At 52.2% G+C, this 24578-nt stretch overlaps 4 protein-coding genes across 6 annotated transcripts; 3 read left to right on the forward strand and 1 right to left on the reverse strand.

The window, feature by feature from the left end:
* IL1B (interleukin 1 beta) lies at positions 1 to 3493 on the forward strand. Of its 2 annotated transcripts, XM_064730948.1 has the most exons (7): positions 1 to 578; positions 1851 to 2040; positions 2126 to 2174; positions 2256 to 2445; positions 2549 to 2719; positions 2829 to 2974; positions 3124 to 3493. In XM_064730948.1, the coding sequence occupies exons 2-7, from the start codon at positions 2000 to 2002 to the stop codon at positions 3334 to 3336; spliced, it is 810 nt and encodes a 269-aa protein (XP_064587018.1). In that variant the 5' UTR covers positions 1 to 578; positions 1851 to 1999; the 3' UTR covers positions 3337 to 3493. The 2 variants fall into 2 exon arrangements, with proteins under 2 accessions (XP_064587018.1, XP_064587017.1); XM_064730947.1 differs by having other exon boundaries at positions 2126 to 2445.
* A 1287-nt stretch (positions 3494 to 4780) lies between these two features.
* On the forward strand, positions 4781 to 14885 carry CKAP2L (cytoskeleton associated protein 2 like). Its single transcript, XM_064730981.1, has 9 exons — positions 4781 to 4871; positions 5494 to 5558; positions 6925 to 7055; positions 8407 to 8573; positions 8956 to 9148; positions 9887 to 10042; positions 10605 to 10668; positions 11773 to 11920; positions 12010 to 14885. The coding sequence occupies exons 4-9, from the start codon at positions 8461 to 8463 to the stop codon at positions 12251 to 12253; spliced, it is 918 nt and encodes a 305-aa protein (XP_064587051.1). The 5' UTR covers positions 4781 to 4871; positions 5494 to 5558; positions 6925 to 7055; positions 8407 to 8460; the 3' UTR covers positions 12254 to 14885.
* Positions 14194 to 24269, reverse strand: LOC135456856 (5'-nucleotidase domain-containing protein 4-like). Its single transcript, XM_064730984.1, has 11 exons — positions 24207 to 24269; positions 24033 to 24128; positions 23856 to 23947; positions 23708 to 23765; positions 23501 to 23594; positions 23327 to 23380; positions 23155 to 23238; positions 22555 to 23000; positions 22176 to 22420; positions 14896 to 15051; positions 14194 to 14330 (listed from the first exon to the last, which is right to left on the reverse strand). Exons 3-8 carry the CDS (start codon positions 23896 to 23898, stop codon positions 22920 to 22922), a joined length of 414 nt encoding a protein of 137 aa, XP_064587054.1. The 5' UTR covers positions 23899 to 23947; positions 24033 to 24128; positions 24207 to 24269; the 3' UTR covers positions 14194 to 14330; positions 14896 to 15051; positions 22176 to 22420; positions 22555 to 22919.
* LOC135456855 (cytoskeleton-associated protein 2-like) lies at positions 14965 to 21610 on the forward strand. Of its 2 annotated transcripts, none has more exons than XM_064730982.1 (7): positions 14965 to 15065; positions 16682 to 16744; positions 18495 to 18661; positions 19044 to 19179; positions 20278 to 20341; positions 20945 to 21092; positions 21182 to 21458. In XM_064730982.1, the coding sequence occupies exons 3-7, from the start codon at positions 18549 to 18551 to the stop codon at positions 21441 to 21443; spliced, it is 723 nt and encodes a 240-aa protein (XP_064587052.1). In that variant the 5' UTR covers positions 14965 to 15065; positions 16682 to 16744; positions 18495 to 18548; the 3' UTR covers positions 21444 to 21458. The 2 variants fall into 2 exon arrangements, with proteins under 2 accessions (XP_064587052.1, XP_064587053.1); XM_064730983.1 differs by lacking the exon at positions 14965 to 15065 and adding an exon at positions 15073 to 16509 and having other exon boundaries at positions 21182 to 21610.
* Positions 24270 to 24578: the final 309 nt, after the last annotated feature.

The raw sequence follows: 24578 nt of genomic DNA on the forward strand, positions 1-24578 counted from the left end.
GCGTCACTGCGGCTCTTTTGCCACGCCCTCCGACCCCGGCCCAATGCGTCTGCGCCGGCCGGCGTGCAGCGGTGGGGGGGTCGGGCCTGGCGGCCGCTGTACGGACCGGAGACCCCCGGCATGGCCGGGGAACTCTCACCACGGCCAGGATACCTTGTATGGCCCGGGGACACCCACCATGGTTCATGGTCTCAGCCCTCATCGTGGCTTGGTGACTCTCACCATGGCTTCAGGATCCCAACCGTGCCCTGGGGGCCTCTGCCATGACCTGGGACCACCACTGTATCGTGGAGAACCCGTTGTTCCGGGGCACCTCAGGCGTTTGCGGATATCCAGCCATGTGGGATGCCCAGCAGGGCACAGGAGGTGCTCTGGGAACTCTGCTTTTCTGGCAATTTCCTGGCAGTGAGTCATGGTGGTGCCAGTCTCGGGCACGGGAGTGTGCAGGGCTGGATGGCACTTTCAGGAAGTGAAACGGGTGCCAGGAAAACACCCCAACAGCCCGAGTCCACGCAAGCCTGGCCACGCACATCCCCGGCCCTCCCAGCATGGTGCAATCTCCGGCACACCGGATGGAGGTGAGGATGAGGAAGGCCCCTAAAGGCCATGTCTCTGAAGGCCATGTCCCCAGGTCAGAAGAAACTGAGCGGACAGCAGTGTTATGAGTAGAAAAGTTGTCCAGTTATTAAAGGTTACAGAGTTCACAAGTTAAGCGAATTGCTGCCAAATTCGAGTTCTAAGTATTTGTTGTTAATAATTTCATATTGTAATCCTCTGTTGTTAATAGTTTTCCTTTAATTACCTGTTCCTGATGGTTAGTTATCCCCCTTTGGTACCCGGGACTACGAAGAGGAGGGGACATCGGGGTTGGCATGCAAATGAGGAAACCCCTCAACAAATCTAGCAGGAAAAACCCCTAAAAAACCCGAGCCACCATGGAATTAAGAGATCAAAGTGATGCCTAGACGTGAGGAACAGCATCCAGTATCCGCTAAGACCCTTTTTACCCCTCACCCTAACCTGAAAGATGTCGGCTAGAAAGAGGACCTCGAATGTCAAACCCAAAAATTGGGGATCCTCTGGTGTTCTTGTAAGGATGGAAGCCTCAGCTCTGACTGCAGACCAGCAGACACAGCTGCACTCTTCTTCCTCCTCCGTGCCGCTCCTGGGAGCAGTGGCAGCGTGAGTGCGACCCATCAGTTCTCCCCACCTGAGCTGATTTTTAATAAAGGCATTAAAAAGGAGAAAGATCTCCTTCCCTATTTATTTCAGCAGGGTCCTGCACCCACTGGTGTTGGGGCAGTGCGGACAAGAGGGGTGACATAGGAGGCACAGCTGGCCATGGCACCAGGGGTCTGGGCAGTACGGGAGGAAGCTGTGGGGAAATGGTGGAGAGGCAGCGCTTGCATCACCGGCCACGTCCGGGACACCCACAGTCCCCGGCCCTAACGGTGACAGTGTTGTCACAGCTGGGCTGGGGCTGGCGCTGGGACTGGGGTCGGAGCTGGCTCTGAGTGATTCCAACTCCTGCTGTGTCAACCAAATGGCAGACTGGCACATGGTCAGAGGCCCCACACATCAACGCCAAACACCCCTCCACTCTCTGCCCCACACACCAGCCCTGGAGCATCCTTCTGCTGTGCCCCACAACCCAGCTCTGGCTCATCCCCAGCTCTGACCCATATCTGGTCCTGGAGTATCCCCCGCTCTGCTCCATGCTCTGCCTCCCCACTGCACTACTTGGGGGCAACCAGCCCCCCCCCCAGCCCTCCAGTCTCAACAGAGTAATTGGGCAAAACCAGGCGTTGCGAAACCTGGAAATCCCACTCTGACAGCACTTCCTTCTACAGGCTCTTGAAAACCAGGCACGCTGACACTGGGCTCAGAGAGCAGCCAAGCAGCACTGCAGGCAGAACAGGCAGGAGCAGGCAAATAAGTGCCTCAGAAGTTTGCAGGTGCTGTGAAGTCTCAGCCCAGGACTCTTCAGTCAGTGGTGGCAATGGCATTCGTCCCTGACTTGGACACACTGGAGAGCAGCAGGTAAGAACAGACATGCCAGAGAGGACTTTGGGGATGTGAGGCTGCATTCCTGACCCTGACTTCACCACGTCCCTTTGCCTTTCAGCCTGAACGAGGAGACGTTGTATGGTCCCAGCTGTCTGTGCCCGCAGAAGGTAAGGCTGTGGTGGTGGGAGTGGTGGGGTCCGTGTTGTATGGAAGCCAGGCTCTCACCCTACATCCCCTTTCTTCCCCAGAAGCCCCGGCTGGACTTGGAGGGGACATCGCCTGGGGTGGGCATCCAGGTGACAGTGACAAAAGGACCCCTTTCCAGGACCTTTCGCCAGGCTGCCATCCTGGTGGTGGCTGTGACCAAGCTCTTGAAGCAGCCAGCACGCAAGGACTTTGCAGACAGTGACCTTGGCAGCTTCTTGGATGATATTTTCGGTATGAGGGTGATGTCAGTGCTGGCACCCCAGCCAGAGGGTATTCTTGGGGGACATTCTTGGAGCTGGGAGCAGCATCCTCCTGACTGTCTCTCTCCCCATAGAGCCCGTCTCCTTCCAGTGCATCAAGGGCAGTTATACCAGGGCACCCGTTTTCCGCTACACTCGTTCCCAGTCCTTCGACATCCTGGACATTGACCACAAGTGCTTCGTACTGGAGTCACCCACCCAGCTGGTGGCCCTGCACCTGCAGGGACCCTCTGCTGGACAGAAAGGTGAGAGCATATGGTCCCACCCCAATGTCCCTGTCCCCAAACCCTGGACCACCCAGGAGCCACCCCACAAGCCCAGGAGCACCCCTTTACCTGTCCCTTCTCTCTGCAGTGAAGCTCAACATTGCTCTGTACCGTCCCCGGTCATCGCAGGGCGCTCCAGGCTCTGGGAGGGTGCCAGTGGCCTTGGGCATCAAGGGCTACCAGCTCTACATGTCATGTGTGATGAGTGGCACCAAGCCTGTGCTGCAGCTGGAGGTGAGCAAGGGGTCCCAGCAGTCTGTCCTCTGTGGGGCTGGGGGCTCATTCCACCTTTGTCTTGGTTCAGGGCAAATTTTAGGAAGAACTTTTAATTTTTAACTCATAAAGTCAACCTATGGACCACCATTTCACCCCTCTGGCTGTAGGAAGCTGACATCAGGAGGGATATTGAGAGTGTGGAGCTGACCCGCTTCATCTTCTACCGCCTGGACAGCCCAGCTGAGGGGACCACACGCTTCGAGTCAGCCGCCTTCCCTGGCTGGTTCGTCTGCACATCTCTGCAGCCCCGCCAGCCCGTGGGCATCACCAACACCCCAGACCAGGTGAACATCGCTACCTACGAGCTGAGCGGGCGCTGAAGACCCTGCACCAACCCAACTCAACCGGCAGTCACCGGTTTTCAGGCTGTATGTACTAAGTACAACCCCTGGGACACAACCTCCCTCCTCATCTATTTCATGTGAAATAGCAGCTCTGGGCCCCATGGGCTCGAGCCATCCCAGTCTATATATATATGTATTTATTTATTTATTTATTGTGTCTTCCCATTGCTTTGGTACTTACTTGTTGTGCCCCTTATTTATTTTTGCTTTTAACTTGTATGTGGATGGAGGTGGAAATAAAAAGTTTTCTAGGACAGCATGGCTCAGCTCATTACTCATGGGGGATGGAGTTACAGATGGGAAAATCCTTCTGATTTGGCTGCTTTTTGGGTGAAAATTCAGGGCATGGGGGACCACCTCACAGCCCAGGGACCACCCTGACCCATGCAGGACCCTCCACCACTCTGTCTCCGTGCCCACACCACAGCTGGGAGGTGGCTGAGGTGGGCATCCCATGGTGGATCCCTGGCAGCTGCCTGAAACTGTCACCTCTGCCCCAGCTATGGCCAGCAAATGGCATGGTGGGCCACAGTGCAGCAGGACAACGAGTAGCGTGGCATTACAAGGTGTGGCATGATATCACATAGTACCATGTGGAGCACTAAATAATACAATGTCACATAACACCATGTCTTATCATGTGGAACAGCATGGTGCAGTATAGCATGGTGTGCTGGCATGGCATGGAATGGCATGGCATGGCCAGATGTGGCATAGCATCACACACCATGCCGTGGTGCTGTCAAAAATAGGTTGTAAACTGTTGTAAATAGTTGATAGATTGTTAAGCATGTACTGTTAGTTTGGTTATTATATTGTACAAGGGGTTAAAAGGGTAGTTGTAAGAAATATGGTACTTACCATACCATACCATACCATACCATACCATACCATACCATACCATACCATACCATACCATACCATACCATACCATACCATACCATTACCACACCTCAGTAAAGTGCACCACGAGCCAGCCTGGACAGAACTGTGATGGCCAATCAAGTGCCTTAAACCTTCCTGCAAATGAAGGATCCAAACAGAAACCAATACAAAAGGACAGAAAACAGGATAAAAAGGGACATCTGACCCAGTGAATCCGTGCCGCTCCACCTGGAACATCGGGGACATCGCTGCTAAAACAAATCCAGCGCCGGCGCTGCAGCACCCTCGACGGGAACGCTCCTGCTCGGCCTGCAGGCCATCATGCTTTAGGCCTTATTTTAAATGATAATAAATGCTGAAATCTCTTTAGTCCCGGGCGCGTGTCCCGTTTCTAACAGCACGGCGTGGCCCGGCTCGGGACGGCACGACACGGCCTGTCACGACGCGGCATCTGTCACCGCGGGCAACGCCCCGCCCAGCCAATCACAGAGCCACGGCCGGCGCTTGGCTCTCCTCATTGGTAGCTTTGAAGAAGGCGGTGGCTAATAACGGCAGCGCGAGGGTTGTTGGGAGTGCCGGCGGCGGTTCGGCGGCGGTGCCCGGGATGGAGCGGGAGGGAGCGGCGGGTGAGTGAGCCTCGGGTGAGGGACTCTCGGAGCGGGAGCCTGGGAGCGGGGTCTGAAGGGTCCCGGTGCTGGGGGTGCAGGCGGCCCAGGGGCCGTGGGGGCGGAGGAGAACGGAGCTAGCCGGACCTGCGGTGCGGCGGAGCTGCGGACCCCGTGGGGCGGGTACCTTGTGGGGAGGCCCGAGTTCTGTGGGAGCGCTCGACTGGAAGTGGCACAGATGGGCCGGTGGGAAGCTGCTGAGGGCGGCCGGTGTGAGTAACTATGTGTGAATCCGCGGCAGGTGCCCGCGAAACGGGCCCAGGGACGCGGTCTGGGAGGAGTGGGAGTGTGCTGGAGGGTCGTGCTGCTCTTGGGCTCAGTAGAAGCCTTTCCTTATGCAAACTGAGCCCTGCCCAGCTGAGGGGTTGAGTGGCATCACACTGTGAAGGTCACGAAGCTTAAGTGGCAACGAGCCTCTGGGCAATATCATGTACAAGGGAGTTTCTGGGAACAGCATTGCCAGGCTCCCCAGGCAGGGAGGTGTGCAATGTACTGTTTGAGAGTAACAGAAATCCAGTGTCATGAGTTCTTTGAGTATTGAGACTGTCCTGTGCACAATGCATTTCCTGCCATCTCTTTGCAGCAAACAGAGAGCCAGCTGCAGAGCTGCCAAGTAGCTAAGGAAAGGCTGAAATGCACAAGTGCCAGGTAAGTTAGGAGGATGTTGGGCTTGGATGAGATGATATGTAAAGGTCTGAGGTATAGCTGGCTCTCCCCACTGACCAGTGTCTACCTTCTCTGGCCTGTGTACAAAGAACCAGCTCCTGTCTGGGCTCTGCCCCCACAGTACCCTGGCACCAGTCTGTCGTTACTGGCAGCAGGAGCAAAGGAATGGTTTGAGTGCTGGCGTTTCCCAGGGGCTGATGGTGTCTCTTCTGCATATTTTATGAAACTCTTAAACTTTCTCATTTCAGCTCCTGGCTCTGGCAGTCTGGGAGCCTCCAAACCCACTACCTGCCAGACCACTGCCTGCAGGAATGTCTTGGTTTGGAAAGACAGGTGCCTGCTAAGAAAGGCAGAAGCCTCCCCTGAAATGGAGAATGTAAACCCTCCCCACCCCTCTAAATTGCTATAAAGTTTAAATTAAGGGGGTCTCAGGCAAAAATATGGGAGCAGGAAATAACAGTTCTTTAATAGGGAAAAAAAGGATAAAATAAACAGTGCAGTACCCTAGAACAACACTGACAGAGTCAGAACCCAACGTGACACCCTGTGGGTCAGGGTGTTGGTAGCAGTCCCATTGGAATTGTGGCTGCAGCCCTCCTGCAGTGTCAAGGGTGGCTCTGTTGGAGCAAGGGGTGAAATAAACAGGGCCAGGAGACTTCTTCTCCTTTTTAATGCCTTTATTAAAAGTGATCAGCTCAGGATTGGGCGGCTCAGCAGGGCTGCAGTCCCCGTCGCGTCTCCCAGGGCGACTCAGAGGAGGAGGACATGCGCAGCTCTGTCCGCTAGGGGCAGAGCCGGGGGATCCAGTCCTCGTGGGAGCCTTTAGGGCGTGATGTCCCCCGTCAGATGTTGATCCTTTCAGCTTCTCAGCTGTCTGGTCCCGGCTTTGGGACGACTCTCTGCTCAGGGCGAGAGGGGCTCCGCATCTCTGCAGGCTCAGCACTTGGCTCCTCATGTCCAGACGCCACTTTAGTCTCTCAATTCTTATTTGGCTCGTTGTTTTTGGGGTTTTCTCGTTGCATTTTGGAGTCGAGGTCCCAAAGCCTGCTGGTCTTTGGAGTCACTTTGCATAACCCCCCCCCACCCTCTCAGGTGTCTTCCCTATGTTGGAAGAGTGCACAGCCTCGGGGAAGGGCCATCACCCCACCCAGCCAGGCCTTTTATTTATACAAAAGAGGAGATAAGCCTCAACGACCCGTGATTACAATAACAAAGCAGCAAGAACCCTGGCAGAGACAGAGACCTGGCTGCGTGCCTGTAACTCTTTCTCACACAAAAATGTTAACTGAATTTTTGTTCATAACAGGGGGCTCACAAAAAATATTAACTGAATTTTTGTTCATAACAGGGGGATCTGTAGAAAAGGATTGTATTCTTGCTCTGAAGATCCAGTGGAAGAAGAGGCAGCTGCTGTTCCTCTGGGGAATCCCGTGGAGAAAGCTGTGCTGGTGTCTCAAAAAACGTCTGGATCATATCGGGGTAGCAATGCTTGGCTCCTCCCTCTGGGCTCACATCTCACAATGGGATGCTATAGTTCTTACAGTCATGCAGTGACCTTCAATAGTCTGTTAGCGGCAGGTGTCCCCTCCCAGGGATGTGTGAATGTGGTCACTCAAAGAGAGAGATAAAGCAAACTGCCCACTTGACAAAGATTATCTGCCATACAGATGATAATTGAAAACATATTTCATGGCTGTCTTCAACAATGAGTCATTTTGGTTAGTTTTGTTGTCCATAGAAGTTTTGTGACGACCTTGGATGTTAATGGCTTCCCAGGAAAGCTCTCTTTGGTTCTGGTCAGGGAAAGGTTCAGAGCTGCCCTGCCCAGCTGCGGGCTGGGCGCAGGAGGGGAAGCCATGTGGCCGGGTGAGGTAGGGCCTTGGACAGAGAGGGGAGGTGAAGAGGCCCTTGCAGGATGGAAGGGTGGAGGATCACTGGAGAGTCATCGGGCAGCCATCCCCACCCAGGAGAGAGAGACGGGGGGGGGGGGGGAGAGCCGGTGCCTGTGCCTGTGCCACCCTGGAATTTGATAGCAGGTCGGCTGAGAAGGAGAAGGGGAGGGTGCAGGGCCGCGTGGGAGTTCTGGACAGGCAGAGCTTGAGATTTTTAACCCTTTTCTTGGATGACTGAAACGTTACAAATGCTGATCCTCCTCCTAAATGAGAAGAGAGATAGGGATGAATAGCAGCAAATGGGCAAGTGTGATGCAAGTTGATGCAAGTTTGTGCAAGTGAAAGATGTCCAAGAGAAGTTGAGAAGAATTCTAGGTGGCAGGAGATGATTGAGTGGCCTTTGGCTGGACTTTTCTTGTATAGCCATGGACAGAATTATGTTTCCTGTGACACAGAGACTGCATCCAGGGGGAGGCAATGGCTCAGAACCAAGAGAGTTCAGTGTTGAGACCCCTTGGCCCCAGAGGGTGAAATTTGGGGGGGGGTACAGGTGTCCCAAAGGTGAGAGACTGTGCTCTTTTTGGACCTGGACAAAGCACCCTTAAAAGGAAAACCCCAGTGAGAGCACTGGACATGGACGGAAGATGTCAGGATGGCAGATGTTCTCAGGGCAGTGCCACGAGTGACATGGTAACACACAAAGTTTCAACTGGGTTTCCAGGGGAAGCCTATGGCACAAGAAGGACTCCTCTCCTCTTAATAAACTGAGAATTGATTATCTGAAGGGTAGTGATGGACTGAGAGTTGGTGATCTGAGGGGTGGCAACTGAATTGAGAGTCCAAGGTTTTGTCTTACTGTGATGCATTGGGAACTTGGTTGGGGGAAGGAGGAATGTTTGGAAGGTTTTCATCCTGAGTTTTGTGTGTTTCTTTTATAGAACCACCAGACTAAAGAAGAAAAATACAGGAAAGCCTTGCCAGAATCAAGGAGCATGTCACAAAATATAAGTAACCAGCCTTTGCAGCTTAAACCAGAGCTGCCAAAGGCAAGTGGCATGCATGCTTGGCCTGTTCCAAGGAGTCCAGCAACTACCGATGAGCGCAGGTAAGGGGCAGCTCTGAGTGAGCCAGCACCATCCTGCTGGAAATGGAGTCCAAAGTCTTTTATGAGCAAAAGCTTGTGGGGGGGTTGATGGCCTGAAAAAGAAGGGGTTGGGGATAATGTTGGGTGGCACCTTGGGTTTCTCTCCCACCACTTCAGTAAGTGCAAAGAGAGTGTGTGGCCACTCTCCTGCTTCAGCCTCAAGGCTTCGGTTTGAGTGTGATTTCCTCTCCCAGTCCTAGAGCTCAGGTGTGTTTCTGAGATAGATATACTGATTCTTTTTAAGCAGCTGAAGTTGGCTAAAGGAAGACTCCGAGAAAAAACAGCCAGCTCTTGCCAAGCTGCTGCCTGCTGTGGTAACTGTGATTTCTCTGTCCTTGGACAGGAAACAGCTGGAGGAGTGGTTGGCAGCCAAAGGCAGGATATACAAGCGGCCGCCGATGAGGTTGCTTATGAAGCAGGCGGTCATACCATCCTGCAGAAAGGTCAAGCCAACCGAGAAAAAAGACAATCCAGAGCAGCACTTCCGAGCCAAGGCAAACAACGTATTAGCTGATTGCCTGAAGCTCATTGAGGAGGTGAGAATAGGGAAGGAGCTGCTTGAATGAGCTTCTTCTCTCCTGGAGCATGTCAGGGGACAAGGGCCATTTCCCTCCAGTAGCTAAGAGGGGTTGGGAACAAGTGTTCAGTGGCAAGAGTGGGAAACACAGGAAAATACAAGTGCTCATAAAGTTATGGGTAGGCCAAAGGCAGGCAGTGAGCTGTAGTAGGAGTCCTTGTAAAATATATGTATTGTGTAAGTGGCTGTGCCCCAATCCTAGTTGTTCTAAATGAGCTCCAGCTGTGATGTACTTAATTGGGCTGCAGCTGTAGCTAATGAAGATAACTGGGATAAAAGGGGCTGGACTTTCTGGTCAGGGAGAGCCTTGGAGGAGTCCTGGTGAGGCAGCAGGAACAACACTGCTGAGAAGAACTGCTCATAAGGTATAGCACTCGAGAAATATAATAACAGCAATATGAATACAATAGTGGGCTGACTGGGAGAAGGGAGAGACCAGACCAACACAGACCACTAGCCCTGCTCCAGGGTTTACTGGCCCCAGTTATGCCAGCACTGCATTCTATCCTTTGACACCCCTCTGGAATACTAGACCAAATTATCCAAGGGAGAGATAGATTTGCAAAGCCAGACTTTTGAGAGCCTCCTCCTGGAGAGTGCTGTGAGCTGTGGTCAGGCACGGTCTGCTTCCTCCTGGTGCACACACTCATCCATGCCATAGACACCTTTCTTCAGACCCTTTCCCTTCTCCTTGCAGGGTGTCCATGCTGAGGACATCTCAACAGTGCTGTCCCTTGTGCCCCAGGCAGAGAAATTTGCCAAATTTTGGATCTGCCAAGCAAAGCTGCTGGCCCGGAGTGGCCCCTTTGATGTGTTGCAGCTGTACAGAGAAGCAGTCAGCGCTGGGGCTGAGGTGAGTGTTCCCTGCCTCTGCTCTGGAAGGCTTCCACAAGATCCAGGGGCCGGGTTTTGGAATGAGTTTAGCAGCATTAGTCACTGGTGAAACAGTCTTTTAGAGCTGCCAGTCCCATTCCATGCTGCAGGATGTGCCCATGCAGGGTGGGCACCTGGCCAGCTGTGCTGGGTGCTGATGGATCCCACTGGGCAAAGGGGAATACTGCAGCCTCTTCCTATCCTCAGCACAGGCTGAGCAGCAAAAGCCTTTCCGCCCATTCTTCTCTAACTCTGGTCTCTGTGGGGGTCTGACTAAATATATGTATTGTAAACATGTGTATGGCAGAGATCTCTGTATTGTATTGCCCTGATCCTAGTTAAGTAGGCTGTAGATGTGATGTCCTTGATTGGGCAGCAGCTGTAGCCTGTGGAGGTAGCTAGGATAAAAGGGGGTGTGACATTCAGAGAGGGTCGGAGAGGAGCCCCGGCACAGAAGTTACAACAACACTGCTGAGAAGATTACAACAGGTCTCCATTCCCATGCCAGAACTGGCTTGACCCATGTTCTGCTTTTCCTGCAGCCAGTTGAAGATCTCAGAGAAACTGCTCTCAATATTTTGAAGGATGCTGGCCAGAAACTGGAAGGTAACCTGAGCATTGTGGGGTTGATGAGCATGGGCGCTCCCAGGTGTTGCCAACCTGGAGGCAACACGGTTTACAGTCTGTCCCAGCACCTCGTGTCCCTCCTAAGGAGTGTGGTGAAACTCTGGAATCCTGATCTGAAAAATGGGACACTGCTCTCCTGCCTGGGCTAGGGAGGGTCCTGGCCCTGCAAGCCTCTGCAGGCAGGCACCCTGCCCCTGTTCAGAGTGCCGAGGTGTAACCCCTAGCCAGTGCTGTAACTGTGCTGCCCGGAGCAGGCGATTCAGCCTTACCTGGACCACAGATACATATTTATTGTGTGCCAAACCCTCCCCCCTACATCTGAGGGGCAGCAAGAGCAGTCAGGTGAATGTGTACAAGGCAGCCTGCTCCTGCTGGGAACCCTCAGGGGCTCTTGGGGGGATATGAACTCAAGCCCTCCAACTGTCACTTCTGGCAAAGCCTTGTTTTTCCAGAAGAAGAAGCGTGTCTCCTCCAAAGCACCTAGGATTTCACTGATAGAGACACCACAGGGTCATGGTCCTGTAGCATCTCTGGGTAGTGACTCCGAGTGCTCTCAATCCGCAGGGAACGCCGCACAGGTGTTAGGAATTTAAATTCTCTGTTTTCCAACAATTCCCTTCCTCTGTGGAGAGAAAAGCCTTGGGTAAACCCTGCAGAGGACCACTGGTATGCAAGGGTGTGTGCTGCCTGGAGCAGGAGGTTTAGCCTTATGGTGTGACCCCTAGCCAGTGCTGTAACTGTGCTGCCGTTTGCTATAGTAGAGGTGGCCTTTGAGTCCCAGAAAAATATCTGTGTTGTACTTCAATATCTGCATATAGGCCTTGCCCCGGTAGGTCCCAGTTGATTTTCATGGGCTGCAGCTGCAATGTCCTTCATTGGGCTGCAGCTGTGGCTAGTGAAGGTAGCTGGGATAAAAGGGGGTGGGTTGGCCAGTCAGGGAGAGCCTGGAAGGAGCCGTGACTAAGAAAGAACAACATGCAGAAGAAGGAGTCTGTGCTGTGAAGATCTACAGCCATAAGAAAACACCGAAAGAAGGTATGGGACTCTAGAAATATAACAACAACACTTTTCCATTTGTGCTAGGAGCAAAGGAAGAAGAAGCCACTCCTCGGGAGCCTACAACACCTTGTCCCGCTGAGAGGCATCCTATAGCGTCAACTCCAGGCCTGGTGGGGAGGCACATGACCTCCCTCCCCCCCTCAGTCAAACTACAGGTGACGTCAGCATCCAGGTAAGGCTGAGCCTCCTGCTCCGGGCAGCATACACCCTTGCATGCCAGTGGTCCTCTGCAAGATTTACCCGAGGCTCTTCTCTCCACAGAGGAAGGGAATTCCGGGAACGCCCAGAATTTAAATTCATAACCCCTGTGCGGCGTTCCCTGCGGACTGAGAGGGCTCGGAGTCGCTATCCAGAGATGCTACACGACCATGACCCTGTGGTGTCATCTCTCAGTGAAATCCTGGCTGCTGAGGAGGAGACTCTCTTCTTCTTCCGGAAAAACAAGGCTTTGCCAGAAGTGACAGAGTTGGAGGGCTTGAGTTCATATCCACCCAAGAGCCCCTGAGGGTTCCCAGCAGGAGCAGGCTGCCTTGTACACATTCCCCTGACTGCTCTTGCTGCCCCTCAGATGTAGGGGGGAGGGTTTGGCACACAATAAATATGTATCTGTGGTTGTCTGACCAGAAATGAGACTTTTGGGATGCTGTGGTCACTACCACCAAACCACCAATGGATGCTCAGTTTTTAAGATTGGCATTTGGTACGACCACTGAAAATAAGATCTGCCTCTGAGAAAACACAGGCGTTAAGAACCAGAGCTGCTCACCTAGGAGCTCTCTTGGGTTCCTGCTCTGAAAGAGGTCAGAGCTCTCCCCTGTCCGGCTGTCTGCTGCTGGGTAGGAGAGAGGAGTGCCTCGTGGCCTGGGGGAGGTAGGCCTGACCCTGAGGGGCCCAAGGGTGGAGGAATTGAAGGAATGGAGGAGCACGAGAGGTGTTCTACCCGCCCCCCTCGGGAGATGGGGAGAGAGAAGGCAACCTGTGCTTGTTACCTTGAAATTCCAGGAGAAGGACTGGGGGAGGGAAATTGCCGCAAGGTGTCCAGCCGAGTGTAAGTGTGTGGTCTCAGAAAAGCAAGCCATTAACATCCAAGGTTGTCAGCATGGTGTGCTGGCATGGCATGGAATGGCATGGCATGGCCAGATGTGGCATAGCATCACACACCATGCCGTGGTGCTGTCAAAAATAGGTTGTAAACTGTTGTAAATAGTTGATAGATTGTTAAGCATGTACTGTTAGTTTGGTTATTATATTGTACAAAGGGTTAAAAGGGCAGTTGTAAGAAATATGGTACTCACCGTACCATACCACCCCTCAGTAAAGTGCACCACTAGCCAGCCTGGACAGAACTGGTGGCCTGTCCTGTAAACAGAAACTTGCAATTCTTGTCAGTCTTATTCTGCTCCTTGTGAAGGTTGGGCTTGATTGACTTAAGTGGACACCACCTGATTTTGCCGTCCGTTTTGACAGCTGCGTACCCTTGCCCCCTGAGCATCAGCCTCCAGCCCCGTTCCCATTCGCCTAGCTCGTTTCTAATTACAACCTGTGGGCCCTCCTTTAGCGCTCGGGCGGCCCAGTGTTTTTGTTTCATCTCCCCTAGGGAACTGATTCAGTGCTAGCAAAGCGGTTGCCAGTATACGCGCCTGATCTCCTGGGGGAATGGAATTGGCAAAGCCCTCTGCCTTTGCCAACACTTCTAGCTTGGTTTTCAGGGTCTGATTTGCTCTCTCAACTATGGCCTGCCTGGTACTGTTATACGGGATACCTTGCACTAATGTGATGCCCCGTTTTGAGGCGAATTCTTGCACTGGTTTGGAGGTGAAATTGGAACCGTTGTCAGTTTTGATCTGCTTGGGGATACCAAGCCAAGCCATGGCTGTCAGCCAGTGCTGAATTGTGGCCTTGGAGTTTGTTTTGTGGTGCTGTGTGGCTATGATCATTCCGCTATAAGTGTCCACTGTCACTGCAAGCCATGCTCGGGGCTTCAGCAGTTGACACCAGGTGAAGCCCGACTGCCAGATCTCTGAAGGCTTGAGACCTCTCGGGTTGACCCCACAGCTCCATAGGGGTGACTTTTGGCAATGAGGGCAAGTGGCTACCACATGTTTTGTGTCCGCTGTGGAGATTTCACATCTCTTCGCTTTGGCTCTGATGTGGAGTGACTCGTGCAGCTGACGAGCTTCCTGCAACGTCCATATGCCTTTTGCTGCGGCGTCCGCTTTGTCGTTGCCAGTCTGGAAGTAACCTTTGACTGGGTTGTGGCTGTTGATGTGAATGACTGACACGGTGCCCTGTCGCGAGGAGAGTGCTTCTTCCAGCATTAGGGCTGCTGCAGTTGTTGACACACCTGGTCCTGCCATGGCTAGGCAGAGCCTTGCCACGAATATAGAGTCCGTTACAATGTTGAGGTGTTCATCTTGGAAGAGTCCGCGTGCCAAGACCACTGCTAAGACCACTGGAAGGAGCCATGACTAAGAAACATGCAGAAGAAGGAGTCTGTGCTGTGAAGATCTACAGCCATAAGAAAACACCAAGAGAAGGTGTTTTGTCTGAGGTCGTCTTGTCTGGGGTCTTCTTCCTTTGTCCTGGCACAAAAGGAAAAGGGCAGCACAGTTAGAGCACTGGCTAGGGGTTACACCTCGGCACTCTGGACAGGGGCAGGGTGCCTGCCTGCAGAGGCTTGCAGGGCCAGGACCCTCCCTAGCCCAGGCAGAAGAACAGTGTCCCATTTTTCAGATCAGGATTCCTGACTTTGACCACACTCCTTAGGAGGGACATGAGGTGCTGGGACAGACTGTAAACAGTGTTGCCTCCAGTCTGGCAACACCAGGGAGTGCCCACGCTCATCAACCCAAAGGAACTGGATCAAGTTGATGAGTTCCTATATACAATGATTGGGGAAAAACTAAACAGAACAAGCAAAGTGAAATAGAAATTGAGAAAATTTAAAATTGTAAAAGCCAAGTTCAGACCCCAATATCTATGTTAAACAAAGTCATCAGGCTCCAGGGAGTATTAAAAATAAAGAATGCAATTACTAGAAACATTTCAAATGAAATAAAAAAATTAGCATGTGTAAATAATCAAGAACAAACTCCTGCGCTTGCTTCCAGGTGGAAGCCTTCCAGAGGAGAGGCAGGGAACACTCACCTCAGCCCCAGCGCTGACTCCTTCTCTGTACCGCTGCAGCACATCAAAGGGGCCACTCCGGGCCAGCAGCTTTTCTTGGCAGATGCAGAATTTGGTAAATTTCTCTGCCTGGGGCACGAGGGACAGCACTGTTGAGATGTCCTCAGCATGGACACCCTGCAAGGAGAAGGGTAAGGGTCTTAAGAAAGCTGTTCATTGTTATGAACAAAAATTCTGCTAATTTTTTTGTGAGAAGAAGGTTACCACTGTTGCTGCTGGGGTGCTGCTTGTGTGTTATGGTAATTACGGGTCGTTGTCGTTAATAGTTGTTTTTGTAATAGTAAAAGCCTAGCTGGGGCCGAGTTAATGGGCCTTCTCCGAGACAGTGAAGGGTGGGAACCTCCCCAAACAGTGAGGAGAAGAGACCTGGGGGGGGAATATGCAAAATAACTCCAGGACCAGCATGCCATGAGAAGCTACTGCTTCTAGCTTGTTAAAAAAGACCCCAAAACAACGAGCCAACTAAGAGTTGAGAGACTGGAGTGATGTATGGACGTCAGGAACGGAGTGCTGAGCCTGCAGAGATGCTGAACACCTTCGTAGTCCCTCTCACCCTGAGCGCGGGAGTCGTCCCGACGCCGGGAGCGGACAGGGCAAAGCTGCGAACAACAACATCTGAGCGGCCACCACACCCTAAAGGCTCCCACGAGGACCGCACCCCCGGCTCTGCCCCTCGTGGACAAAGCTGCGCATACCCTCCTCCTCCTCCTCCTTGCCCTGGGAGACACGACAGGAGACTGCAGACCTGTCCGAGCTGCCCAATCCCGAGCTGATCACTTTTAATGAAGGCATTAAAAGGAGAAGAAGTCTCCTGCCCTGTTTGTTTCATTCATGACATGGATGAGTGTGTGTACCAGCAGGAAGCTGACCATGCCTGACCACAGCTCACAACACTCTCCAGGAGGAGGCTTGCTTTTCTGTTGCCACACAAAAGAAAAAGAATTAATAGTATGTTGTGGGAACTCAGCACATCACTCCGGATGTCCAGAGTTACCGAGACAACCCTTTGGGGGGCCTCAGAAATCCTGGAATGTTGCCAGAAGCCCCTGGTGGTTGGATTTTTACCCTGAAAGGAATGTGCCACCTGTTGTTTGAGGACAAGAGAGTCACTTGGGCTCTCTTGTCCTCAATGGTGTAAGAATTAAGTATTTACAGGGTGGAAATATAGATTTTAGGATTTTGGTACAGGAGGGTTGAGAGACAAGATGGAGGGATCAGGGCGTGTCTTGTCCTTCTTCTTGTCCTCCATTTTCTGTGGTGATGTTGGCACTTTGGGATTGGTTTGTCTTGCATGTGCACTTGGCATTATGGGTGAAAGATATTGGGAAAGAAAGGTATACATATGTACGTAGTTTTTAGTATAAAAATAGAGTACCGCCCAGTGGGAGGTGAGAGTGCCCTTGGCTGCCTTGCTGGACAGACCTCTGTCGGGTCAAAAAAAATTTTCAGGATAAGGAAAAATAAGCAACATCAAGAACGTTAAATCTGAAGACTCCCGACTTGTCCTTCGAAGCGTGGGCAGTTCCAAGGCCACTCTACATCAGACTGTACAGAGAAGAACAGCCGAAGCAGTCGGTATGTAGTAGTATTCCTTGACAGGTTTTTGATTTCTAAAAGCTGCTCCTAAGCTCCTGTGTCTCAGACAACCAGCAGTGGGTTAGATACTTAATTCCTTCTGCCTTTCTTGTGGCTGATAAATAACCTGATAATTTGTTAAATAACCTGATAACTTGTTGGACTTTTACAGATCGTTTTTAAAGAATCTGTGGTTGTAAACCCACCCTCAGGACGGGTATCTAAACTCAAGCGTGTAAGTAGGAAGCTTTTGAATCTTTCATGCTTTAAGTGAGTGGTTGCTTAAAGAATCACTGGCAAAGGCAAAAGCAGGTTTAATATTAAAGTGAAAGTACAACAAAATTCATTGTCAAGCTTCACTTTACTTACTGGATGGTTAAAGCACATAGACAAAAAGCAAGCTAAAATCTAAAATCAATCAATCTGAAACCAGAACACAAATGTTCCTCCGAGTACAGCAAATGTGAGTTTGCTGGCTCTGAGAAGCCTCACTCAGCAGGAGATGCTGGTCACACAGCTCACAAGGTCTCACTCAGGATCACTGCTTATAGGGTCACAAGAGAACGTACTTTAGTCATAACAATTTTTCATCCTGGCTGCAATTCAGAAAACTTTGAAAACCACATCCCCAAGTCAGGGTCATGAGATCCTGACTCCAAATGGGGGACATACCACAGATTGCTAAATAGCTGACAATGAGTCAAACTAGCTGTTTTTCAAAGGAGTTTAGCTTAGTTATGAGTTTCAGTTTGGGAGACTGCTCCTGTGCCCATGTCCCGGTGGCTGTTGTGTTATTGTTCTGTTGACAGCTGCTTTGCTATGTGGTAATCACATATCCTCTGAACAGAGAGAGGCATAACTCTCCCAGTGGCCACTGAGGACATGGAAAGGCCTCTGAGAACACAGAGGTCAGAAGCAGACGACTCCCAGGAAAGCTCTCTTTGGTTCTGGTCAGGGAAAGGTTCAGAGCTGCCCTGCCCAGCTGCGGGCTGGGCGCAGGAGGGGAAGCCATGTGGCCGGGTGAGGTAGGGCCTTGGACAGAGAGGGGAGGTGAAGAGGCCCTTGCAGGATGGAAGGGTGGAGGATCACTGGAGAGTCATCGGGCAGCCATCCCCACCCAGGAGAGAGAGACGGGGGGGGGGGGGGAGAGCCGGTGCCTGTGCCTGTGCCACCCTGGAATTTGATAGCAGGTCGGCTGAGAAGGAGAAGGGGGAGGGTGCAGGGCCGCGTGGGAGTTCTGGACAGGCAGAGCTTGAGATTTTTAACCCTTTTCTTGGATGACTGAAACGTTACAAATGCTGATCCTCCTCCTAAATGAGAAGAGAGATAGGGATGAATAGCAGCAAATGGGCAAGTGTGATGCAAGTTGATGCAAGTTTGTGCAAGTGAAAGATGTCCAAGAGAAGTTGAGAAGAATTCTAGGTGGCAGGAGATGATTGAGTGGCCTTTGGCTGGACTTTTCTTGTATAGCCATGGACAGAATTATGTTTCCTGTGACACAGAGACTGCATCCAGGGGGAGGCAATGGCTCAGAACCAAGAGAGTTCAGTGTTGAGACCCCTTGGCCCCAGAGGGTGAAATTTGGGGGGGGGTACAGGTGTCCCAAAGGTGAGAGACTGTGCTCTTTTTGGAACTGGACAAAGCACCCTTAAAAGGAAAACCCCAGTGAGAGCACTGGACATGGACGGAAGATGTCAGGATGGCAGATGTTCTCAGGGCAGTGCCACGAGTGACATGGTAACACACACAGTTTCAACTGGGTTTCCAGGGGAAGCCTACGGCACAAGAAGGACTCCTCTCCTCTTAATAAACTGAGAATTGATTATCTGAAGGGTAGTGATGGACTGAGAGTTGGTGATCTGAGGGGTGGCAACTGAATTGAGAGTCCAAGGTTTTGTCTTACTTTGATGCATTGGGAACTTGGTTGGGGGAAGGAGGAATGTTTGGAAGGTTTTCATCCTGAGTTTTGTGTGTTTCTTTTATAGAACCACCAGACTAAAGAAGAAAAATACAGGAAAGCCTTGCCAGAATCAAGGAGCATGTCACAAAATATAAGTAACCAGCCTTTGCAGCTTAAACCAGAGCTGCCAAAGGCAAGTGGCATGCATGCTTGGCCTTTTCCAAGGAGTCCTGCAACTACCGATGAGCGCAGGTAAGGGGCAGCTCTGAGTGAGCCAGCACCATCCTGCTGGAAATGGAGTCCAAAGTCTTTTATGAGCAAAAGCTTGTGGGGGGGTTGATGGCCTGAAAAAGAAGGGGTTGGGGATAATGTTGGGTGGCACCTTGGGTTTCTCTCCCACCACTTCAGTAAGTGCAAAGAGAGTGTGTGGCCACTCTCCTGCTTCAGCCTCAAGGCTTCGGTTTGAGTGTGATTTCCTCTCCCAGTCCTAGAGCTCAGGTGTGTTTCTGAGATAGATATACTGATTCTTTTTAAGCAGCTGAAGTTGGCTAAAGGAAGACTCCGAGGAAAAACAGCCAGCTCTTGCCAAGCTGCTGCCTGCTGTGGTAACTGTGATTTCTCTGTCCTTGGACAGGAAACAGCTGGAGGAGTGGTTGGCAGCCAAAGGCAGGATATACAAGCGGCCGCCGATGAGGTTGCTTATGAAGCAGGCGGTCATACCATCCTGCAGAAAGGTCAAGCCAACCGAGTGCCTGAAGCTCATTGAGGAGGTGAGAATAGGGAAGGAGCTGCTTGAATGAGCTTCTTCTCTCCTGGAGCATGTCAGGGGACAAGGGCCATTTCCCTCCAGTAGCTAAGAGGGGTTGGGAACAAGTGTTCAGTGGCAAGAGTGGGAAACACAGGAAAATACAAGTGCTCATAAAGTTATGGGTAGGCCAAAGGCAGGCAGTGAGCTGTAGTAGGAGTCCTTGTAAAATATATGTATTGTGTAAGTGGCTGTGCCCCAATCCTAGTTGTTCTAAATGAGCTCCAGCTGTGATGTACTTAATTGGGCTGCAGCTGTAGCTAATGAAGATAACTGGGATAAAAGGGGCTGGACTTTCTGGTCAGGGAGAGCCTTGGAGGAGCCCTGGTGAGGCAGCAGGAACAACACTGCTGAGAAGAACTGCTCATAAGGTATAGCACTCGAGAAATATAATAACAGCAATATGAATACAATAGTGGGCTGACTGGGAGAAGGGAGAGACCAGACCAACACAGACCACTAGCCCTGCTCCAGGGTTTACTGGCCCCAGTTATGCCAGCACTGCATTCTATCCTTTGACACCCCTCTGGAATACTAGACCAAATTATCCAAGGGCAAGATAGAGGCAGGGCAGTTTTTATCACCCACAGTTATGCAGGAGATTTGCAAAGCCAGACGTTTGAGGGCCTCCTCCTGGAGAGTGCTGTGAGCTGTGAGAGTGCAAAGCTGCTGGCCCGGAGTGGCCCCTTTGATGTGTTGCAGCTGTACAGAGAAGCAGTCAGCGCTGGGGCTGAGGTGAGTGTTCCCTGCCTCTGCTCTGGAAGGCTTCCACAAGATCCAGGGGCCGGGTTTTGGAATGAGTTTAGCAGCATTAGTCACTGGTGAAACAGTCTTTTAGAGCTGCCAGTCCCATTCCATGCTGCAGGATGTGCCCATGCAGGGTGGGCACCTGGCCAGCTGTGCTGGGTGCTGATGGATCCCACTGGGCAAAGGGGAATACTGCAGCCTCTTCCTATCCTCAGCACAGGCTGAGCAGCAAAAGCCTTTCCGCCCATTCTTCTCTAACTCTGGTCTCCATTCCCATGCCAGACCTGCCCTGACCCATGTTCTGCTTTTCCTGCAGCCAGCTAAAGATCTCGGAGAAGTGGCTCTCAATATTTTGAAGGATGCAGGACCGAAACTGGAAGGTAACCTGAGCATTGTGGGGTTGATGAGCATGGGCGCTCCCAGGTGTTGCCAACCTGGAGGCAACATGGTTTACAGTCTGTCCCAGCACCTCGTGTCCCTCCTAAGGAGTGTGGTGAAACTCTGGAATCCTGATCTGAAAAATGGGACACTGCTCTCCTGCCTGGGCTAGGGAGGGTCCTGGCCCTGCAAGCCTTTGCAGGCAGGCACCCTGCCCCTGTTCAGAGTGCCGAGGTGTAACCCCTAGCCAGTGCTGTAACTGTGCTGCCTTTTTCTATAGTAGAGGTGGCCTTTGAGTCCCAGAAAAATATCTGTGTTGTACTTCAATATCTGCATATAGGCCTTGCCCCGGTAGGTCCCAGTTGATTTTCATGGGCTGCAGCTGCAATGTCCTTCATTGGGCTGCAGCTGTGGCTAGTGAAGGTAGCTGGGATAAAAGGGGGTGGGTTGGCCAGTCAGGGAGAGCCTGGAAGGAGCCGTGACTAAGAAAGAACAACATGCAGAAGAAGGAGTCTGTGCTGTGAAGATCTACAGCCATAAGAAAACACCGAAAGAAGGTATGGGACTCTAGAAATATAACAACAACACTTTTCCATTTGTGCTAGGAGCAAAGGAAGAAGAAGCCACTCCTCGGGAGCCTACAACACCTTGTCCCGCTGAGAGGCATCCTATAGCGTCAACTCCAGGCCTGGTGGGGAGGCACATGACCTCCCTCCCCCCCTCAGTCAAACTACAGGTGACGTCAGCATCCAGGTAAGGCTGAGCCTCCTGCTCCGGGCAGCATACACCCTTGCATGCCAGTGGTCCTCTGCAAGATTTACCCGAGGCTCTTCTCTCCACAGAGGAAGGGAATTCCGGGAACACCCAGAATTTAAATTCCTAACCCCTGTGCGGCGTTCCCTGAGGATTGAGTGGGCTCGGAGTCGCTATCCAGAGATGCTACACGACCATGACCCTGTGGTGTCATCTCTCAGTGAAATCCTGGCTGCTGAGGAGGAGACTCTCTTCTTCTTCCGGAAAAACAAGGCTTTGCCAGAAGTGACAGAGTTGGAGGGCTTGAGTTCATATCCACCCATGAGCCCCCGAGGGTTGGGCATGAAATAACCATACAAATTTTGTTTTAAAAATATAATAACTATATACATTTTGTTTTATAAATGTGTTAAAATAATAAATGTTTTAAATTTTGTTTTAAAATGTTTTACATAACAAATGCATATTTATTTTTGAAATAAATTAAATAAATTTATTTTATTTTTATTTTAAATTAAATAAATTTAATTTATTTTTAAATAAAATTAATTAATTAAACTTTGCAGAGGAGAACTGTGTGCCTACACTTGGAGCAGGTAGCAGCACACGGTACCAGGCAAGAGATTGGCAAGGGGATTGGCAGGTGCTGTGAACAGTGACCACCCTGCAGCTGTGGAAGGTGGGGGAGCCCTGCTGTCACCCACCCAGTCCCAGCAGGCAGTGCTCCTGGCCTCATCACACTCTTCTCCTGCTCTCTCCCAACCCCAGCCTTGGCTCAGCATCTCCATTGAGCCATGGATCCGTGATTTTGGCCCAAAATAAAAAGATCGCAAAGTGCTTGATCAGAGACAGGGAGTCTCGTGAGAGCTATCAGATTCCTCCACCCAGAAACAGTCACCTGTTCATCTGTGCAATGTTGCTTCCCCGTTTTTAAGGAAAACCCACTCCTCAGCAGGCTCCCACTCCAAGAGACGGACAGTCTGCTGCGTTGGGAAAACCCGTCCCTTACTCAGTTCGCGGCCTCCCGGGGCCGATGCCCGCGATCCCAAGGGGACAAACGGCGCGCGGCGCAGTCAGCCTTACCTCGAGAGGCGTCCGGTGCCGAAGGGCTGCGCTTCCACGCGGGCTCTGCAGGGCTCGCCGTTGAGTCAGGGACGGAGCAGAGACTCCGCTCGGCAGAGGTGGAGAATCATCATCCGAGGCGCTGGACGGAGGAAACGGTGCAGCTTTTATAACCCGACTCGCTAAACCAAGGCTGGATTGGTTCTGGAGTAAAAACCTCTCACTCTATTGATGAATTAGGAATAGCAAACTCCGGAAAATCGTATCTGTAAACAACATGTGTGGAAAGAGAGATAATAATTATTTTAAATATTTTATCTAGGTTTTCTCACAGCTTCCCAGGAAAATCCTGGGGAGTTATAATGCCTGTTAAGATTAGATGTGATGGGTGCCCCCGCACCTGTGGCTGGGGCTCTCTCCACGGAGAGCAGCAGGCACAGCTTTCCCAGGCACTGTGCTGGGGGAGGCTGTGAGAAGATCAGAGAAAAGAGTGATCAACAGTTCTTATCCTCACTTGCTGCACCTGCTGTTGTGAACATGTGGAATGTGCTGTGGAGATTTGTTTAACAAGGGGTGATTTCTTAACTGGCCTGCGGTGATGGTGTTTGGATTCAATCTGGAAAAAGCCGTATCGGACTGTCTGGACTGTCTGAAGGGTGATGGGTTTTCTCACAGTATAATACAGTATAGTATAAGAAAGTGATTGATCAGCCTTCTGGAATCATGGAGTCAATGCTAATTATTACCCTGTTCAGGGGCCTGCTGCTACAATACCCAGGCAGCCCACAATGGGGACAGACTCACCTTGTCCTCATTGCTGAAGTCAAACAGGTAGGACATGATGGCCTGCAAGGACATCTGGCATCATCACTGCTGCCCCCAGGCAAGGCAGACCCTGCCTGTGCTTCAGCACAGCCCCTCTGCCTCCCCCATGCAGGGCAGGGGGGACCGTGCAGGGCAGTTATCCATGCAGGTGGGGGACAGGGACACCCCTACTCACGTCAGTGTAGGTGTAGTCACTGTTGGTGGCCAGGAAGACCTTCCCCACCTCCTTCATGCGACTCAGCAGCAGCGGCACACGGGGCTAGTGAGGGGCAAGTCAGTGAGGGGGAGCGTGGAGGTGACTGAGGGGCGCAGAGTGAAGAGGGGTCCCTAGGGTCTGTACAACTCACATCCTTCACCACATATTTCTCCAGGTTCTCCAGCGTCTTCTCCTTGAGGCAGCCCTGCAGGAGGAATGGGGTGGGGCTGGCCACCACCACTAAAAGCTCCCAGGGGGTGCGTGGTGGGAAAACCCCAGCACTGCCAGCACCCACCAGCCCAAGCCCCCTGCCCCCTGCACCCACCGAGAGGTGGACGTGGTCCATGGCCTCGCGCACATCCTGGAACATGCTGCGGAAGGACATGAAGAGGTTCCCGTGCTTGTAGCCAGTGTCACAGCTGCAACAGGCAGGAAGGGAATGTGAAAGGGCTGCCCTGCTAAGGGAAGCTCTCCCCAAGATCGACACCTGTCTGATCCAACACCAAGCCCCCAGCCACCACCTCCCTCTTACTTGACATATCTGGAGCAGTTGGTGAAGAAGTCCACGAGACAGGCATAGAGGTGGGCCTCTGTGAGGAAGGGGGCCGTGAGAAGGGATGCAGGGTGGGACAGCACCCCAGGGTGGTGGGAGGGCCAGGACAATGGGGGCTCTCACTCACCTGTGAGGTTGAAGAGGGTGTTGAGGATGTGGAAGCGCTTCATGTCATCCCGCTGGATGAACTTGTTGGGGTAATAGTGCAGGATTTCGGCTCTGGGGAGGGAGCAGGGAGCTGCACTCCACCCTGGGGGACCTCCAATGTCCTCCTGCCCCAGGGGTGGTGAATTCCCAGACTCACCCCTTGAGGAAACGGAAGCCATGGGCACAGACCAGCAGGTTCCCATGGGAATCCACCTTCAGCAGGTTCCCGTACAGGGCATCGAATACCAGCCCCCTGCACCACACAGCTGTCAGTGCTGGGGGGCTGCCTTGCCCTCCCCTGCCATCCCTGGGACCCCCTCCACAAACTGACCGGGTGGGGAAGGTGGGGTCATACTTGTAGGCCAGGATCTCAGGAGGGTACCCGATGGCAACAAGGTGCCCTGTGCCCTACCTGGACACACCTGTATGGCCCCTCCTGAGAGGGATATCTGCAGCCCAGGTGTCTGAGGCACAGGTGGTGGCAATGGCTCTGCCTGAGGCGCTGCGGGCCCTGCAGTGCCCCAGCAGCTTCTGTGCAGAGACTGGCAGCAGGGCAGCAGCACCAAGGGTTGAGGAGGACCTTGGGGTGCAGCAGGCCAGGCCCCACCTCCCAGACATGGTTGGGATTCTGGGGACTGATGAGCCCTGTAAGTGCACTCAGGCCTCCACTGGTGCAGTCCCTGCACTCGGAGTAGGCAGGAGC

This window comes from Zonotrichia leucophrys, chromosome 22 (assembly GCF_028769735.1).
Source record: "Zonotrichia leucophrys gambelii isolate GWCS_2022_RI chromosome 22, RI_Zleu_2.0, whole genome shotgun sequence".
Lineage (NCBI taxonomy): Eukaryota > Metazoa > Chordata > Aves > Passeriformes > Passerellidae > Zonotrichia > Zonotrichia leucophrys.

What these genes read in the sequence shown, in the direction of transcription:
- LOC135456855 (XM_064730982.1), top strand. Translation starts at nt 18,549, where the DNA reads ATGTCACAAAATATAAGTAACCAGCCTTTGCAGCTTAAACCAGAGCTG. An exon ending in GCCTGAAGCTCATTGAGGAG is followed by an intron (nt 19,180 to 20,277) that starts GTGAGAATAGGG and finishes CTTTTCCTGCAG; the next exon opens with CCAGCTAAAGATCTCGGAGA. An exon ending in TGCAGGACCGAAACTGGAAG is followed by an intron (nt 20,342 to 20,944) that starts GTAACCTGAGCA and finishes CATTTGTGCTAG; the next exon opens with GAGCAAAGGAAGAAGAAGCC.
- IL1B (XM_064730947.1), top strand. Translation starts at nt 2,000, where the DNA reads ATGGCATTCGTCCCTGACTTGGACACACTGGAGAGCAGCAG. An exon ending in GACACACTGGAGAGCAGCAG is followed by an intron (nt 2,041 to 2,125) that starts GTAAGAACAGAC and finishes TTTGCCTTTCAG; the next exon opens with CCTGAACGAGGAGACGTTGT. An exon ending in ACCCTCTGCTGGACAGAAAG is followed by an intron (nt 2,720 to 2,828) that starts GTGAGAGCATAT and finishes TTCTCTCTGCAG; the next exon opens with TGAAGCTCAACATTGCTCTG.
- CKAP2L (XM_064730981.1), top strand. Translation starts at nt 8,461, where the DNA reads ATGTCACAAAATATAAGTAACCAGCCTTTGCAGCTTAAACCAGAGCTG. An exon ending in GCCTGAAGCTCATTGAGGAG is followed by an intron (nt 9,149 to 9,886) that starts GTGAGAATAGGG and finishes TTCTCCTTGCAG; the next exon opens with GGTGTCCATGCTGAGGACAT. An exon ending in TGCTGGCCAGAAACTGGAAG is followed by an intron (nt 10,669 to 11,772) that starts GTAACCTGAGCA and finishes CATTTGTGCTAG; the next exon opens with GAGCAAAGGAAGAAGAAGCC.
- LOC135456856 (XM_064730984.1), bottom strand. Translation starts at nt 23,898, where the DNA reads ATGAAGCGCTTCCACATCCTCAACACCCTCTTCAACCTCACAG. An exon ending in AGAAATATGTGGTGAAGGAT is followed by an intron (nt 23,239 to 23,326) that starts GTGAGTTGTACA and finishes GCCCCTCACTAG; the next exon opens with CCCCGTGTGCCGCTGCTGCT. An exon ending in GTGACTACACCTACACTGAC is followed by an intron (nt 23,001 to 23,154) that starts GTGAGTAGGGGT and finishes ATGTCCTTGCAG; the next exon opens with GCCATCATGTCCTACCTGTT.